General features: G+C 36.7%; 2 protein-coding genes across 2 annotated transcripts in view; both read left to right on the top strand.

Annotated features, from left to right (window-relative positions):
* The window catches only part of LOC103272589 (zinc finger protein 566), an 81,880-nt gene that overhangs the window by 7,277 nt on the left and 56,566 nt on the right, over positions 1-18,037 (top strand). The window lies entirely within an intron of this gene.
* On the top strand, positions 4,734-6,823 carry ZNF260 (zinc finger protein 260). The gene has a single exon (XM_008070069.2). The coding sequence runs from the start codon at positions 4,801-4,803 to the stop codon at positions 6,037-6,039; it is 1,239 nt and encodes a 412-aa protein (XP_008068260.1). The 5' UTR covers positions 4,734-4,800; the 3' UTR covers positions 6,040-6,823.

The following is an 18,037-nucleotide window of genomic DNA, read 5'->3' on the forward strand; positions in this document are numbered from 1 at the left end:
GTTTTGTTCAGAAATTGGATGCCAGTTCCGATTTCCATGAGGGTATTTCCTTCATTTTCTAAGGTTCTTATGGTTTGAGGTTTTACATTTAGGGTCTCTGATCCATTTGGAGTTAACCTTTGTGCATGGGGATAGATAGGGGTCCTGTTTCAATCTTCTGCATGTGGTCAGCCAGTTTTCCCAGCACCATTTACTGAATAGGTTCTCCTCTCCCCAGTGGTAGGTGGTGGAGCGTTTGTCGAAGATGAGTTGGTTGAGAAATTGAGGTTTTGCTACTGGAATCTCAATTCTATTCCATTGTTCTATATGCCTGTTCCTATACCAATACCAAGCTGTATGGATGATTGTAGCTTTATAGTAAAGTTTGAAGTCTGGTAATGTGATACCACCTGCTTTGTTTTTTTTTTGCTAAGGATTGTTCTGGCTATTCTTGGACGTTTGTGTTTCCATATGAATTCCTGTGTTGTCTTTTCTAGGTCTGAGAAGAATGTTGCTGGTAATTTGATGGGTATTGCATTGAATTTGTAGATTGCCTTAGGTAAGATGGACATCTTCGCAATGTTGATTCTTCCGATCCATGAGCATGGGATGTTTTTCTACTTGTTTGTGTCAACTTTGATTTCTTTGAGCAGTGTTTTGTAGTTTTCCTTGTAAAGGTCTTTCACGTCTCTGGTTAGGAAGATGCCAAGATATTTCATTTATTTTGTGGCTATTGTGAATGGAATTGTGTTTTTTATTTGGGTTTCTGTTTGTTTATTATTGGTGTAGAGAAATGCGATTGTCTTTTGTACATTTATTTTGTATCCTGTGACTTTGCCAAAGGCCTTTATCAGTGTAAGGAGGTTTTTGACAGATTCTCTAGGGTTTTCAAGGTACACAGTCATATCATCTGCAAAGAGAGATAACTTGACTTCCTCTTTTCCTATTTGGATAGCCCTGATTGCCTTCTCTTCTCTGATTGCTCGAGCCAGGACTTCCAATACTATGTTGAACAGGAGGGGTGAGAGTGGGCATCCTTGTCTTGTTCCAGTTTTCAGGGGAAATGGTTCTAATTTTTGTTCATTTAGGAGTATGCTGACTGTGGGTTTCTCATAGATGGCTTTTACTATTTTGAGGTATGTTCCCCATATGCCTAGATGTTCAAGAGTTTTTGTCAAGCAGGGGTGCTGGATTTTATCAAAAGCTTTTTCTGCATCTAGTAATATAATCATGTGGTTTTTGTTTTGACATCTGTTGATGTATTTAATAACATTTATGGTTTTACGAATGTTGAACCAGCCTTGCATCCCAGGGATGAAGCCTACTTGGTCATGATGGATGATTTTTGAGATGTATTGCTGAATCCGGTAGGAAGAGCTTTTAAAAGCCTAATAAAAATTAGCTGGGCATGGTGGCGCATGCCTGTAGTTCCAGCTGCTTTGAAGACTGAGGTGGAAGGATCGCCTCAGCCCAGCAGGTTGAGCTGTGTTGGCGGTGAGCGTGCCACTGCCCTCCAGCCTGGGCAACAGCATGAGACTCCAACTAAAAATAAAATAAAATAAAATAAAAATCCAATAGGAGTACAGCTATGCCTGCTTCATATATCCTCTCGCCTTCAATTTCTACTTCACGTAGGCAACCACTTTCAATTCATTTAGCTGTCTTCTGGTGTTTATTCTCATATTTTATACAACTATTTCACTTATTTGGTTTATCAGTTTTAGATATCACCATGCTAATAAAGTTGGAGTTCGGAAATGTTATCCCCAATACCTGTTTTTCCCTCCTGCTTTCTGATACTAGTTACATCACTGCTTTTTAAAGTTAAATCATTTGTCAGCCTTTTCATAATTATGGCATTGTAAGTGTTATTGATGGTGAATCATGTGATCTACTATGATCCTGTTTGGTTTCTTAAATAACTTTTTGCTTTTCCTTGAGTTGATGTCTCCTTTAAACAGAAACATGATACTTAGAAGTCTAGGTAGGAAGTAATTTGGGGTCATGATGATGCATTGCTTTGTAGTCTCATGCCTTTTTGATGTGATAAATCTTTTTATTTCCCTTTATATGATAATCAATTTTTAAAAAAACATTTAGGATCCTCTTTTTACCCCTGGCTGATATTTCACATTGATGTGCTTTAACAGAGATCTTTTTTTAATTAAATGTTCTTTATTATACTCAGTGGGCCAGTTAAGTATGCAGACTCAATCTGTAGTTCTGGGAAGTTTTCTTATATTTGTTTTTTGTAAATGGTCAGCCTTCATTTTTTTTCATACTTTCTTTGGATCTGCTTTAGTAGGTGTTGAATTTCCTGGATTTTTATACTGATCCACTAATTTTCCAATCATTACTCTCTTCCTTTTTCTAATTCTAGATTTTCTAGACTTTTTTCTCCAACATATTGAATTTTTTTTTTGTTTTTTTGAATTGGAGTGGCAGTGGTGCAATCACGGCTCACTGCAGCCTTGACCTCCTGGGCTCAGGCAATCCTCTGCCTCAGCCTTCTGAGTTGCTGAAATTACAAGGACATGCCACCAAGCCCAGCTAATTTTTTTTATTTTTTTTTTATTTTTATTTTTTTAGAGATGAAGTCTATGTTGCCTAGACTGGTCTCAAACTCCTGGGCTCAAGCAATCCTTCTGCCTTGGCCTCCCAAAGTGCTGGGATTACAGGTGTGAACCACCCCGCCTGGCCTCCACAACATAGTTTTTAAGGTCAGTATCCTATTGTTTATTTTCAAAAGCACTTCTTTATAGAACTTTGTTAATATTTCATTGCTTTAATAATCAACTAGTAGCTTTCTATTATTTAATATAGAGTTATGTTTGTGTTTTTCTCTCATTTGCCTTGTATTTTTTTATTTGTTTTTATCTATCTTTCATCCAGTGTTTTATGACCTTTGGCGCTTCATTAATATTTAACATTGAGGTACCAGAAAGGTTAATATGATCTCTGTGTACATGGGTGGCGCTTGTGAAATAGTAGTTTTCAGTGTGCAGCAATCAGTCAGGAATATAAGTGTTTCTTTCATATTATTACAGATGTTAGTATCTGTAGGTATTCTCGTGGTCTTCTTGTTTGTTTCCGGAAAGCATTCTTCTATCATCTGATGCCTGGCAACCACCTATATTCTAGGAATCTAACAGTAGAAAGGCCATTATTATATGCATAAACTTTTAGTCATCCTTTTCTTCTTAATATGTTTCTCTCATCTACTTTGCCTGTCATCACTAAATTTGGAGCCTCTTGGTTTTAGTTTGTCTGGATAATAAACTTCCTGTTTCTATCTAGCTAGGATAGTTGAGGGCATCAGTTGCTCCTTTTATAATCATTTTACATTCCCCACCACCATTGCTCAGTCTCTTCAGTTATAGAGCCTTTCTGTCAACCTCTGTGTTACAGATTATCTTGTTTCTAGATGGCACTGGCATCTACTGGCTTATTTTTAAGTCACTCAGTTTTGCTATTAATTTATAGACCTTTATTTGCTTTCTATTCTAAAATTTCCTAATACTTTTTGTCTGCTGGTGTCTTTTTATATTTTTGTTTTTATGAGTGTTTGCCTCCCTTCCCCCTTTTACTGTCATTTTAATGGAGTTTCAGAATATGTAGAAATAAATACATTAATTAAATTTTTGTTCATTTTATTTTTGTCCTGTTATTCTAGGCTCTCCAAATTTTACGTGTTTATCATTTCATCCTGTTATCCTGTTTGTCACCTATTCTTTGTTTTTTTTTTTTGAGACAAGGACCCAGACTGAAGTATAGTGGCATAATCATAGCTCACCACAGCCTCAGACTCCTGGGCTACCGTAAGCCTCCTGCCTCAGCCTTCATCGTAGCCAGGACTTCAGGCATATACCACCACATCTGGCTAACTTAATTTGTTTTTTTTTTTTGTAGAGACAGGGTCTTACTGTTTCCCAGGCTGGTTTCAAACTCCTGGCCTCAAGTGATCTTCCTGCTTGCCTTCCCAGAGCTCTGGGATTACTGATGTGAATCACTGTGCCTGGCCTTGTTTCCTCTTATTTTACTGATTTGTGAAGTGTGCAAGGTTACATTTAAAAGCACTTAAAGCTGCATGTACCTATAAATGTTATTTGTATCTGAGCTTTCTTTTATACTGTGAGAGTAGGCTTGAATAAAGCGTCTAGTTTATAATAGCACATTTCTGAAATCATGTCAATAATGGTGGAAAAATTCATAGGTGTTAGTGATGTTATGTTGTTGATAATGATAAGCTAAATTATTGGATGGTTATTCAATGCCAGGTACTAAATATTTTATTCTTACTCTTTTTGTTGATGATTTTTTTTTTGTACTTCCTTTTAGAAGAAGCCTGGAAAATTTATAAACAGATAATGATGCATCATGAAAGACTTGTAAGTTAATTCTCATCTTTTTCTGTGAAAATATAGACTGAGGAAAAACTCAGAAAATCTACAAAACTGAAAAGTATTTCCTCTGAACATAATCATTGATTCTTCAAGACTACACTTCTATGTTTGGGACTCAGTTGAAAAGAGTTTGAAACATAATTTATACTTATACATAATTTACACTTAAATATGAGAGGAGCTGTGTAAGAAAGAAACATTAAGAAAGAATAAAGTGAGAATGTGTATTCATCCCTTTTTTATAATCATCTCAGGGTACATAAAGTGAGAAAAGTTTTATCATTAATTTAGCTTCATTAGATACCTGAGAATTAATATTGAAGAGAAACCATATGAATTTAGTGAATGTGGAACAGCTTTCATTTTTATTACTTCTTAGTAGATAATAGGGAAATATCCTGGGAGAAAATTCGTGTGCATGATAGGAATGTTGGAAAGCCTTCAGCATGAATCAGATCTCCTTCAGCATGATCAAATTCATACTGGCAGGAAACTTTATGAATGTAATGAATGTAGAAAAACCTTTAGCCTGAAGCAAAACCTCATAGAACATAAGAAAATGCATACTGGAGAGAAATCTCATGAATGTACTGAATGTGGTAAGATGTTCTCTCGAGTCTCATCCCTTACTCTACATTTGAGAAGTCATTCAGGAAAAAAATCGTATAAATGCAAGAAGTGTGGAAAAGCCTTCAGCCAGAAGGGAGAATTCCTTTCTCATCAGAAACAGCACACGGGAGAGAAACCTTATGAATGTGGAAAAGTTTCTATTCAGATGCCAACCCTCATCACACACCAGAAAAATCACACAGGAAATAAACCCTATGTATGTAAGGAATGTGGGAAGGCCTTTAATAGCAAATCATATCTCACTGAGCATGAGAAAATTCATACGGGAGAGAAACCATTTGAATGTAATCAATGTGGAAGAGCCTTTAGCCAGAAGCAATACCTCATTAAACATCAGAACATCCATAGTGGAAAGAAACCCTTTAAATGTAATGAGTGTGGAAAAGCCTTTAGCCAGAAGGAAAACCTTATTATCCATCAGAGAATCCATACAGGAGAGAAACCTTATGAGTGTAAAGGGTGTGGGAAAGCTTTCATTCAGAAGTCAAGCCTCATTAGACACCAGAGAAGTCATACTGGAGAGAAACCCTATACATGTAAGGAATGTGGGAAAGCCTTTAGTGGAAAATCAAATCTCACTGAGCATGAGAAAATTCATATTGGAGAGAAACCTTATAAATGTAATGAATGTGGAACAATCTTCAGGCAGAAGCAATACCTCATTAAACATCACAATATTCATACAGGAGAGAAACCCTATGAATGTAATAAATGTGGAAAAGCCTTCTCTCGAATTACATCACTTATTGTACATGTGAGAATTCATACAGGTGATAAGCCTTATGAATGTAAGGTATGTGGGAAGGCCTTCTGCCAAAGTTCATCTCTTACTGTGCATATGAGAAGCCATACAGGTGAGAAACCCTATGGTTGTAATGAATGTGGGAAGGCCTTTTCTCAATTCTCAACTCTTGCTCTGCATATGAGAATCCACACTGGTGAAAAACCTTATCAGTGTGGTGAATGTGGGAAAGCATTCAGTCAAAAGTCACATCACATTAGACACCAGAGAATTCATACCCATTAAAGCTCTGTGAATGCCCTGGACTTAGGAGAACCTTCAGTAGAATTCATACCTAATAGTATATCGGAAAATTCATTTTACATTAAAGTGACATGAATGTGGGAAATCCTTCAGCAGCAATTCCAAACTTCAAATACTGTGATGATTAAGAAGTATTACAGTATAATGAAAACCTGCATTCCCCAAACTCTGACAACAAACTTTATTTGTGCTGTACTTTTAGGAGCATTCTCACTGAAGTTAGAATCCAGTCATGGACACTAATTAGCATGTTCCTGGAAGGCATACCAAATGCATTAAGAAAAAAAGAGGTATAAGGTTTTGAAATTGAGAGTCATAATTATCAATTTTTTTGTTATATGCTTTGCTGCATATATGATTTATAATACTATAATCATAAAAATAATTTGTTGTTGAAGGGGTCATGGAAAATTGAGATTGGGACAGAGTATTGAATCTAGAAATACATGAAGTTATGAAGAATTGGGATGATTGATAGAGATGGCATACAAAATTGGTGGGGAAATCATGGAAGATTTTTTTAATGGTCTCAGGGTAATTGACTCTTCATATGGAAAAGTAATAGATATTATCATATGGTAAAACATTTATTTCTTACGAATTCCAAAAGTATTAAGAACTAAAATGTAAAAGTCAAAACTTAATAATATGAGTTTTATAGAATGTTTTTAAAACCTTGAGGTAGGAAAGAATTCCAAAACATTCCAGAATACCCAGCAGTTCCACTCTTGAGTACAGTAGTCCTCCTTTTCCTGCAAGGGACACCCTCCAAGTACCTCAGTACATACCTAAAACCCAGGTGGTATACTATGTATACTATGGTTTATCCTATACTTACATACCTATGATAAAGTTTAATTTACAAATTAGGCACAGTAAAAGATTTAAAAAACAGTAAAATAGAACAGTTAAAGCAATATACTATAATATGTGAATCTGCTCTCTCAAAATTTTGTACTGTACTCAACTATTTTGGACAGTAGTTGACCATAGGCAACTGAACCATGGAAAGTGAAGTTGAAGATAAGGGGAGACTACTGTATATATACATTTACCCAAGAAGCTGACACATGTACAGAGTCATGTATCAGTATGTAGCTGTATAATATAATCCATCGCAACATAAGTTATATAGCGAAAACTTGGGAAACAAATGCCTGTTACTTGTGAAATAGATGAATAAAATGTGATATAGTAACGGTAGAATACTCTAGCAATTAAGTACAACAAATTGTCTATATGTATTAACAGAGAAACAGAAAAAATGTAAAGTGAAGAAAAATGAAGTAATGAACTTACTGTAATGATACTTGTGTGTTTAGTAAAATCAGCACTAACCAACCCTAATACTAAGCATTAGTTATGGATACATTTTTATGTAAAACTATAACGAACGCATTGGAAGGATACAACGCACTGTAGGGAGAACGGAAACAATACTAAGGGGATACCTCAGTTTTGTGTCTAAATATCTCATTAAAAAGAAGAAGATTCCAAGTAAATGTATTAAAGTATTGGTTAATTCTGGGTTGTGGTAATATATGTATTCATTCTATTATTTATGCTATTTTTTTTCCTTAAACTTCTGAAAAATTTAAAGTTCCACGTAGGATTGAAGAAGCAATATACAACATATATAGACTTACATTTGCAGTTTTATACTAAGGTGTTAAAAAGAATTCTACAATCTATTTAAAATATGAAATAATTTTTTATTGGAGTGGCAACTTAAAAATGCAGTCATTTAAATTTACTGTGTCACTAATTTGTTTATAGTCTCAGAAGGTTAATCACATTTCAGGATCATATAATAAAATAATACATGCACGGACTTGGAGAGAATTCATTTTTACTGAAACATCAGAAATTTTAATACTCTGCATAACCAATATTGCCATTAGAAATTAGATGTTTTTAAATGAGGAAACTGTGTTACTCATGCATTTTTTATAAGCCATTGAATAAAGCATCAGTTCCCAGATTTTGGCTTTAATTTTTTTTTCTTTTTTTTTGCTAATTTTTGCATTACTTGGATCTCTGGTTTCAGCTTCAATTTTAACCTACAGACTTATTTTTTTTTCTCTAGTCTGTCAAACACATCCAGTCAGTCCCCACTGCCCTTAGTTGTTCCTTGGGAAAAATAGTGCCGAAGAGGGAACTCTCAGACCTAAACAGTGTTGTTTTATTTGGAGCAAATCTTTGAGAATGTTTACTTGGTGTCTTTTTTTTTTTTTTATTCTCCTAATTTTAAAGATGTAGGGTACAATTCAGGGTTAGGTATACAGATGGTCATTGTGCAGGTAAAGTTTGGATCTCACTTTGGTCCCCACTTCACCTGCTTTGAGATCAGATACCCTCATTGATGAAGTGTGCCCCCCCCCGTTTGGTTTCTTTCCACATTAACTTGACATTTAATGTTCTTTTTGAATAGTGGTAAAAATGAGTACATAGCATTTAAATGTTAGACTGATTTTAAATATATTCTTTTAAATTCACTAAAATATTAATATAACTGTAGCACTGTTTATTAGCATTTTTGAAGGTTGATCTTGAGATAAGATTGAAAATGGCAGTTGTTGATTTCCTGAGGTAATATACCCCAGTAATATACATGTATATCTATATGAATCTAAACTATTCTATTTTCTTTCATTCCCTCATGTTGCTTTATTTATATATTTTATATTTTTTAAGTTCTGCCAATGTGATCACACAGCTTTGAAGTCACTAGAGCCACTAGGACTCTAATTCAGATGAAACTAGAAGGATGACCTCTTGGTGCCTTGAGTTGGCCAGGTCCATGACCCAGTAACAATAATGATTATGATGTCAGAGTAAGAGGAGCAATTTTTTCATAGTATTGTGTGATATCAGATACTGTAAGCTTAATACGGCCACCCCACTGTTGATTCACTTGTTCATTGCCACCGTAAACATTCATATTATCAGTGCTTCAATTTCAGATGTTTTATTTATGTAGGATAGATTACAGGGAAGAGATTGCTGGATCAAAGGATATATGTTATTTTTAAAATTTAATATAAGCCAGGCTCGGTGACTCAGCCTGTAATCCCGCGCCTTTGGGAGGCTGAGGTGAGTGGATTGCCTGAGCCCGCGGGTTTGAGACCCGCCTGGGCAACTTGGTGAGACCTCATCTCTATAATAAATCAAAATGAGCCGGGCGTGGTAGCGTGCGCCTGTAATTCCAGCTACTTGGAAGGCTGAGGTGGAAGGATCGCTAGAGCCCAGCAGGTCGAGGCTACAATGGCTGGGAGCGGCCACTGCACTCCAGTCTGAGTGACAGAGTGAGACTCCAACTCAAAAACAAACAAACAAACAAACAAAAAATTTAATAGATGTTATCAGAGTTGTTTCCAAAAGGCCAACATATTCTTAGCCCTGCAATAGATAATATATTGCTTAAATTTTGGCTTCTTTGATGAGTATAAACCTCACTTGCTAATAGATTTGCTTCTTTGTGAATTTTCATATTGTTAGCTCATTTTCCTATAGGATTATTTATCTTTTTGCTATTTTAAAGACATCTTTATATATTAAACTTAAGGAATTTTTAAAGTTTTTTTGTCATAAAAATGATTTTTTCCATTATTTTTTTTTTCCTTAAAGCCAGGATCTCACTCTGTCATCTAGGCTGGAGTGCAGTGACATGATCACAGTTCACCACAGCTTGACCACCTGGGCTTAAGCAATCTTTCCATCACAGCCTTCCAAGTAACTGGGAACGCAGACACGTGCCACCAGGCCTGGCTAACTGTTTATTATTCATAGAGATGAGGTCTCGCTATGTTGCCCAGGCTGTTCTCAAACTCCTATCTTAAGCGATCCTCTCGCCTGACCTTCCAAAGTGCTAGGATTATAGGCCACTGCACCTGACCTTTTTTTCTTTTTTGAGTTAAAGTCTCACTCTCACCTAGACTGGATGGAGTACAGTGGCACTATCACACCTCACTGGCAGCCTCAAACCCCTGTTCTAAATCAATCTTCTCAGCCTCCCTAGTAGCTAGTACTACAAGTGCATGCCACCATGCCTGGCTAGTTTTTAAAATTTTTTTGTAAAGATGTGGTCTCACTATGTTGCCCAGGCTGGTCTTGAATTCTTGACATGAACCAATCTTCCTGCCTCAGCCTCCCAAAGTGCTGGGATTTCAGGAATAAGCCACCATGGCCAGGCCATTATTTTTTTACTTTCTATATAATCAGATATATCTTAATTTTTTCAAAGTTTCTAGATTGGTTTAAGAAGACCTTTTTACTCTAGATTTTCTATATAATTTAAAATTTTTTCTTGCAAACTTTATGATGTTCTTTTTCAATGTGTAACTAATGAATCTAGAATTTAGTTTTTAACATCATGTAAAATGAATGTTCACTTTCTTCCAAGTGGGTTTCCAATTACACAAAAAAAACCTTGCTAAAATAATCCATCTGTTTAGCAGCCAGTCACACATAATCTGCCATATCCACCAACAGCAGTCATAGGTTTGAATGAACAGTCAACAGAGTAGGGTTTAACCCATCACCAGGTTTATTAGCTTCACCAGCGCATGAAAACACTTCCACAGCAAAAATCAGTCCTGCAACTGTATGAGCAAGCACAGTTTATAGGGTCTAACACTGTGCAGGGGTGAAGAGGTCAAAATGGGTTTGGTTTATCCTGTCACTGGGAAACATTCTCATCCAGGACATCTTACAGTAGTCCAGCTGCATCTTCTAGGGTCACCATCACATAGGGCAGAATTGGAGGTGATGTGGCTGATACTTAAAACCAATGATGCCACTGCCTTGGTTTCCCAAGACTTAAAATGACTTAGTCACCTAGGCTGTCAATGTCTGTGTAAATTCACAGCATTCTCCAGGTGCAGGCTGCAAATCAGGAGGTTACAGTGGTATACTTCAAGGAAACAGTATGGTAAAGAGGCAAATCATCTTTCCTGATGTGGATCAGTGGGAAAGATTGCTCTTGACTCTTCTAATACCATCTTTTAAACTGAAACTGCCACGTAATCCTTTACTCATGTGATCCTTTCCCCTTTCAACTGAAACTCACATACTAAATTTTCATTTGTGCCAAGACCTTTTTCAATTTTGTTGCACTAATCAATCTGTTTTCCTATTCCTATACTAATACTACATTAATAACTTTCTCTTTTCAGAGACAGGGTCTTTCTCTGTCACCCAAGCTGGAATGCAGTGACACATTATCTAGCTCACTGCAACCTCAAACTTCTGGGCTCAAGGGATCGATCCTTCTACCTCAGCTTCCCAAGTAGTGGGATCTCAGGCACATACCACCACACCCAACTACTTTTTAAAAAGTTTTGTGGTGACAGGGTCTCTCTATGTTGCCCATACTGGTCTTGAACTCCTGGTCTCAAGTGATCCTCCCACCTCGGCCTACCAAAGTGCTGAGATTACAGGTGTGAGCTACCTTGCCCAGTCAATAACATTAACTTAACATTAGCCTTATTACATTTTGGTATTTCATAATAAAATATCTCTCTTAATGTTTTTTCATAGTTTTATTGGCTAATCTGTTAATTTTCTTTCTATGTAAATGAATATAGTTTTGTCAAATTAAAAAACCAAAAACTCATTGGTATCTTAATTGGAAATGCATGTAATTATTTTTTATTTGGAAGAATTGACATTTATATTAACAAGTGCTTTTGCACTTATTCAAATTGTGCTTCCTGTCCTTCAGCATGAAGCTTCTGTATAAAAAGACTTGAAGTGCAACCCTGCATAATACCATATTTTTAAAAGGTTTGTTGATTCAGTGAGTATGAAAGGCGCTTCTGCTTCACTCTACCGCAGTTACATATGAAATACTTATCAGATACTATGTGTTCCTGATAAAAGCCTTTCATAATTCAGAAAGACATAATCCCAAATGTTAAAATCTCAAAAGATAAAAATCCCTAAAATCTAACATTCCCCAAAAACACAATCCCAAAAGATAAAAATCCCAAAAATATAACCAAAAAAATTGAAAATCATTTAAAATATTTTTATTTACATCTGAAAGAGGGGCTTATTTGAGAAACCGAACCAGGACAGAACACTTCATAGGCCACTTTACACAATAAGCAATAATAACATTTTTGCAAGCAAGAACATCCAAGTATGCTAATGACACTCACATGGGTATAACAGTTAAGAGCAAATGAATTGCATTCATAAATAGGTCCAAAAAAAAAAGAAAAGGAAAAACACATATCACTATGACTAGTAATTGCACCCACTTTATAACTGAAATATCATCTGAAATACCATGATAGTGAATTGTAAAAAATAATGCTGACAATTAAAAATAGTGAAAAGCAATCTGAAAAAAAAAAAACCTAAAGAAAAATTGAAAATGAAAAAGTGTTACAGGGATAGATTATGGACAATTGCACAGAGGTAACTATAAGAGTTGTCCAACATTCACAATTATTAACTGTATTTTGAGGTCTTGTATCATGATGAAAGCGGCTTATTTTTTTTCTTTTAGGATATGACTCAGAGTATATTCACATTTATTTTCCACATAATGCTGCTCTTTTTGAAATTATATGATTTGATAGATGCCAATGTAAATATTCTTCATTAAATTTTCCCATCTTTTCTGTCATGCTTATATATTGTTTTGGATATACAGAACTCTATTCTGCATACACTTACATACAGTCCACAGATTTGGTGGAAACTCCTGGTGATTAAACAGCAACACTTTTGTGTCTTCTTATCCTACCATGTACATAATTCTTTTTAAACCGGTCAGTAACTTCTTTGGCTTCTTGGCTGGGCACAGTGACTCCCATCTGTAATCCCAGCACTTTGGGAAGTTGAGGCGGAAGGATTGCTTGAGCCCAGGAGTTTGAGACCAGCCTAGGAACCCTGATGAGACCTCATCTCTACAAATTTTTTAAAAAAAACTTAGCCAGGCATAGTGATGTGTGCCTGTGATCCCAGCTCCTTGAGAGGCAGAGGTGGTGAGATCACCTGAGCCAGCGAGCCATGGTTGTGCCACTGAACTCTAGCTTGGGTGACATGGTGAGACTGATTCAAACAACAACAAAAGCGAACTTCATTGGCTTCTTAAGACAAATGCAGGAAGGAATAGCAATGCAGGCAAGTGATGCAATTTTAAACTGTAGTTTTCTTTGTTACTGTATCATATGCTAATCCACTCATCTAAATTTCCCACAAAATGCATTGGGCTGAATAGAAAAAAAGAAACTTTTGTTGGTGACACCTTGAAATTCACTTTTTTTTTTTTTTTTTTAATTTTTTTGAGTTTGAGTCTCACTCTGTTGCCCAGACCGGAGTGCAGTGGGCCACCGCAGCCTCGACCTGCTGGGCTCCAGCGATCCTTCCGCCTCTGCCTTCCAGGTAGCTGGAACTACAGAAGCGCACCACCACGCCTGGCTCATTTTTTGATTTATTGTAGAGATGAGGTCTCCCCGCCCAGGCGGGTCTCGAACCTGCGGGCTCAGGCAATCCACTCACCTCAGCCTCCCAAAGCGTGGGATTATAGGCTGAGCCACCGAGCCCAGCTGAAATTCACTTTTAGAAGACTTGATTGTGCCTGTTTCCAAATCTGTCATAGTTTGAAAATTCAGTTGAAATCCATTTTCTTCCATGAAGTTCACCAAGTCTTCAAATAAATGTGTCACTTTTTCCAGTCATTAATATATAAGCAAGCAGATAAATTCTAGAATTTTTGGATCAAACAGGGGCAGGAATTGTATATAGTTGATGGGGAAAAAAAGAAGGAAAACGGTGGGGACAGTTTTTAAAGTGCATTCATTTACCAAAGTGAAGCAAGTTAGATTTAGTGGTAAATATAAAAAGTCTACTTTGATAGTCAAATCCCTAATCAAGAATAATTATATTTAATGTGTTTTGGAACACTAGAGGAACCTCAATATCAGCCAGTGCCTTTGGTTCAAAAGGTCGCTGAATGTGTCAAATTTTTTTTATTCTCTAACAAAATGCATTTTTTTTGAAGGCAAGCATGGTACTACACGTGAAGGAACAGAAGTCACACATGACTGAATACTTTGGCAGAGAAAAGTTCTTGTATTTTTTCACTTGCATTTTTACTTTTTTTTCTTTTTTCTTTCTTTTTTTTTTTGAGTTGGAGTCTCACTCTTGTCACCCAGGCTGGCATACAATGGCAGGATCCTGGCTCCTGCAGTCTCAGCCTCCTGGGCTCAGGCAATCCTTCTGCCTCAGCCTCCTGAGTATCTGGTACTACAGCGCCACACCACCATACCTGGTTATTTTTTTTATTTTTTTGAGGAAATGAGATCTTGCTATGTTTCCTAGGCTGGTCTTGAACTCCTGGGCTCAAGCAATCCTCACCTTAGCCACCCCAGGTGTGTACCACCCCTGGCCCATTTTCACATCTTATGTGATCATTGAAACACTTGCTACAGACTCACACTAATCTCTGGAAATACCCTCACAGACACATCCAAAATAATGTTTTACTAGGTTTCTTGGTATTCCTTAGTGCAGTCAAGGTGACACCTAAAATTAGGCCCACAAGTCCTTCCGTTATCAATTTGGCAACCTTATGCATCTCCTTAAACCGTACTTAATTTCCAAATAAAGAATAGCAAGGTAAAAGTTGTGCCTAACATAGCATTACTATCTTGTGATTGTGATTTTGGGGATTTTAGACTTTAGGAATTTAGACTTAAGGAATTTTGATCTTTCAGGATTAATGTGTTTTGGGATTATGATTCAAACCCCTTGTAATCCATGGTAAGACAAAGGCATTTTTCATTAGGAGAGTATAACCCCAATTCCAATAAGAGTTCTGTAATTCTGGGCAATTTATTATAATTCCTAAGTAATAGTTAATTCATTTTAAAACGGTGGAAGAGCCGGTCTCTGTGGTTCAGCCTATAATCCTGCACTTTGGGAGGCTGAGGTGAGTGGATTGCATGAGCCCGCGGGTTCGAGACTCGCCTGGGCAACTTGGCGAGACCTCATCTCTACAATAAATCAAAAAACAAAAATTAGCTGGGCGTGGTAGCACGCACCTACAGTTCCTGCTACTTGGAAGGCTGAGGTGAAAGGATCGCCGGATCCCAGCAGGTCGAGGCTGCGGTGGCCGGGAGCGGCCACTGCACTCCAGTCTGGGCGACTAGTGAGACTCCAACTCAAAAAATAAAATAAAATAAAAAATAAAACTGTGGATGATAGAGACAGAAAATCATGATTAAAAATCTGATGAAAGTTCACCATAAGCAGAAATTAAAAGGAAATCTAGTTATTTGGGGGTTATACAACATAATTATGATTAATGACTCATCAGATTTCCAGAAGTTTCATACAATTTTGGAAACTTCATATAAATAGTATGCCCCTAAAAGTTACTGAAAGAAGGTCTAGCATCAATTATCATTTGACAGTGCTGCCCATACAGCTTACCAAATAGGCCTACTATCTCTACAAGATGAGACATTCTTCTTGACACTCTCCGAGGACTCAGCTGGAAAATCCCAAAGTTAATTTTAGGTCAAAAAGACCTAGGAGTTCAAGACCCAGCCAGGGCAACATAGTGAGATCCTGTCTCTACAAAAATTTTTTAAATTACCTGTGTATGGTGGTTTATGCCTACAGTCCTAGCTACTTGGGAGGCTGAGGTGGAAGGATCTCTTGAACTCCTCAGTAGATCTAGGTTACAGTGAGCTATGATTGTGCCACTGCACCCTGCTTGGATGGCAGAGCAAGACTCTGTTTCTTTAAAAAAATTTTTTTTTCAATACTTATTTTTATGATTGATACATTTCTGTCCCTTTCTATACCAAAATCCTCAAGAGGGCAGAAAACATGTTTATTTTTATTCACAAATGAATTCCACAGCAATTAAATTAATGAATGAATATACCCCTTCAAGACATAACAAACAGGTTGCCTGTAATTAGTTTAAAAATAGATAAGTAAAAACATTCCCCAGGATTCCTGACCTCTGGTCAGCTCTTTATTTTTGTAGCTCTTTTGAAACTCAACATTCTCTGTCAAATAAAGATACAGTTGTGGTCTTCTGGGTCACTCTGTCATTTTTTTTAACCATTATGTACAAGGACTCTCAATAGACTTTGAGAAAAATCCACAAACTTTGGCAGTGGTGTTTTTTGTTTTTGTTTTTCTTTCTTTTAAGTACTGATGTGTACAGTAATCCATCTGTCAGGGAACTGTGATATCCCAGAGTTGACAGATATTTTCAATTATCTGCTAAGGAAAAATGGCACTAACGTCTGTTATTTTTCATTCTCTCCTCATAATTGATTCATAGTGTCTTTGTGAATGGAATACGAGGGCAAAATATATCCATATTTTGAGATTTATTGACTTTTTACAAATTGAATTAAAAGTAGGTGTACCAATTTACAATCCTTCCAGCAGCATATGGGCATTCCCATTGACTCATGTTCTCACTAACCCTTGTTTTCAGACTACTTACCAAAACCAGTTGATTGTGAAATGGTAACTGAGTCTATAATTTGCATTTCCTTGGTTATTTGTGAACATGAGCCTTTTTTCAAATTTGTATTGTCCATATAGTTCCTTTTGTGAAATTTCTGTTCATACATTACTTTCACTCATTTTTCTTCTTTTTTGCATTTTAAAAAATAAATATATAAAATTGTGTATATAATCTGCATACCAATTCTTTGTTAGTTATATGTATTACAAATACCAACTTTTCTACTACCACTTTTTTTCACTTTGTTTATGGTCTCTTTGGATGCCCAATAATTTTAATTTTCAAAAATTATATCAGTTTCTGTTTGCTGTTGTCCTTTTTCCTGATAAACCATGTTATCCCTTTGATTTCTATAAACTCATCAAAACAAAATAAAACCTCTTATGTGCTTGGTCTCAAAGGAGCTGAAATGAGCATTAATGACAAAAGTTGAAGGTCCTAGATAATTTGTTCATAAGAAAGATGTTTGTTACATTCTTCTCCCTCATGACCCAAAGCTTGAAATCTATACTTTAGGCAGGTCTCAAACTGAAGGTCAGGGTGATACTGAACAGGAAAACAACTTTATGATTGCATTCTAAATCATCATCCTTCCTCCCTTCCTCCCTTAACCAGGAGTAGGAGAAAGAAGCGAAAGTCACATAGCAACAAAATTCCTGTGTTGGCTGCTGCCCAGAGCTGGAACACATAGTCCTAGTGATGTCAGGTGGCATGGGATGCAGTTGCTCTATGGATTCTTGACTTCATTGCAGGAAAGAATTTCAAAGCAAGTCACAGAAAGAGTTTTAAAGTAAAGTTTATTAGAAAAGGCACATTCAAGAGAGAATGCAGGTGCCTTAAAGGAAAGGAGAAACAGACTTGTTGTTAGCTAAGTACTTTATATATTCTTTTATTTATTTCAATTTTTTGAGTTAGAGTCTCATTCTATCACCCAGGCAGCTGGAGTGCAGTGGCACACTCACCGTCACTGCAGCCTTGAACTGCGGGGCTCAGGCAGTCCTCTTGCCTTAGCCTTCCAAGTAGCTGGAACCACAGGTGCATGATACCAGGCCTGGCTAATCTTATTTATTTATTTATTGTAGAGTTGAGGTCTTGTCAAGCTGCCCAGGCTAGTCTCGAACTCCTGGGCAATCCTCAGCTCAGGCAATCCTCTTGCCTCTGCCTCCCCAGGTGCTGGGATTGCAGGCGTGAGCCACCATGCCTAGCCCATATTCTTTAGTAAAGATTTAGGAACATATTTCTAAACTAAACTTTGTGCTACTTGGGATACATGGTGAGTTACAAGCTATTGATCATAAATCTTAATTCCTATCATTTAACTCTTATGGCTACTTGTGTCACACGGAATTCTTGAGATAATAGGGAAAGTTACTATTTTACTGTTGAATTAGCTTTTTTCCCTTTGAACACCATGCCTCAGTGCCTCCTTGTTTATGGTTTCTGTAGCTGATTGTACCAGCCACTTCACATTCC

The sequence above is a fragment of the Carlito syrichta genome, unplaced genomic scaffold (assembly GCF_000164805.1).
Source record: "Carlito syrichta isolate Samal-C Ts95f unplaced genomic scaffold, Tarsius_syrichta-2.0.1 Scaffold312887, whole genome shotgun sequence".
NCBI classification, from domain to species: Eukaryota; Metazoa; Chordata; class Mammalia; order Primates; family Tarsiidae; genus Carlito; species Carlito syrichta.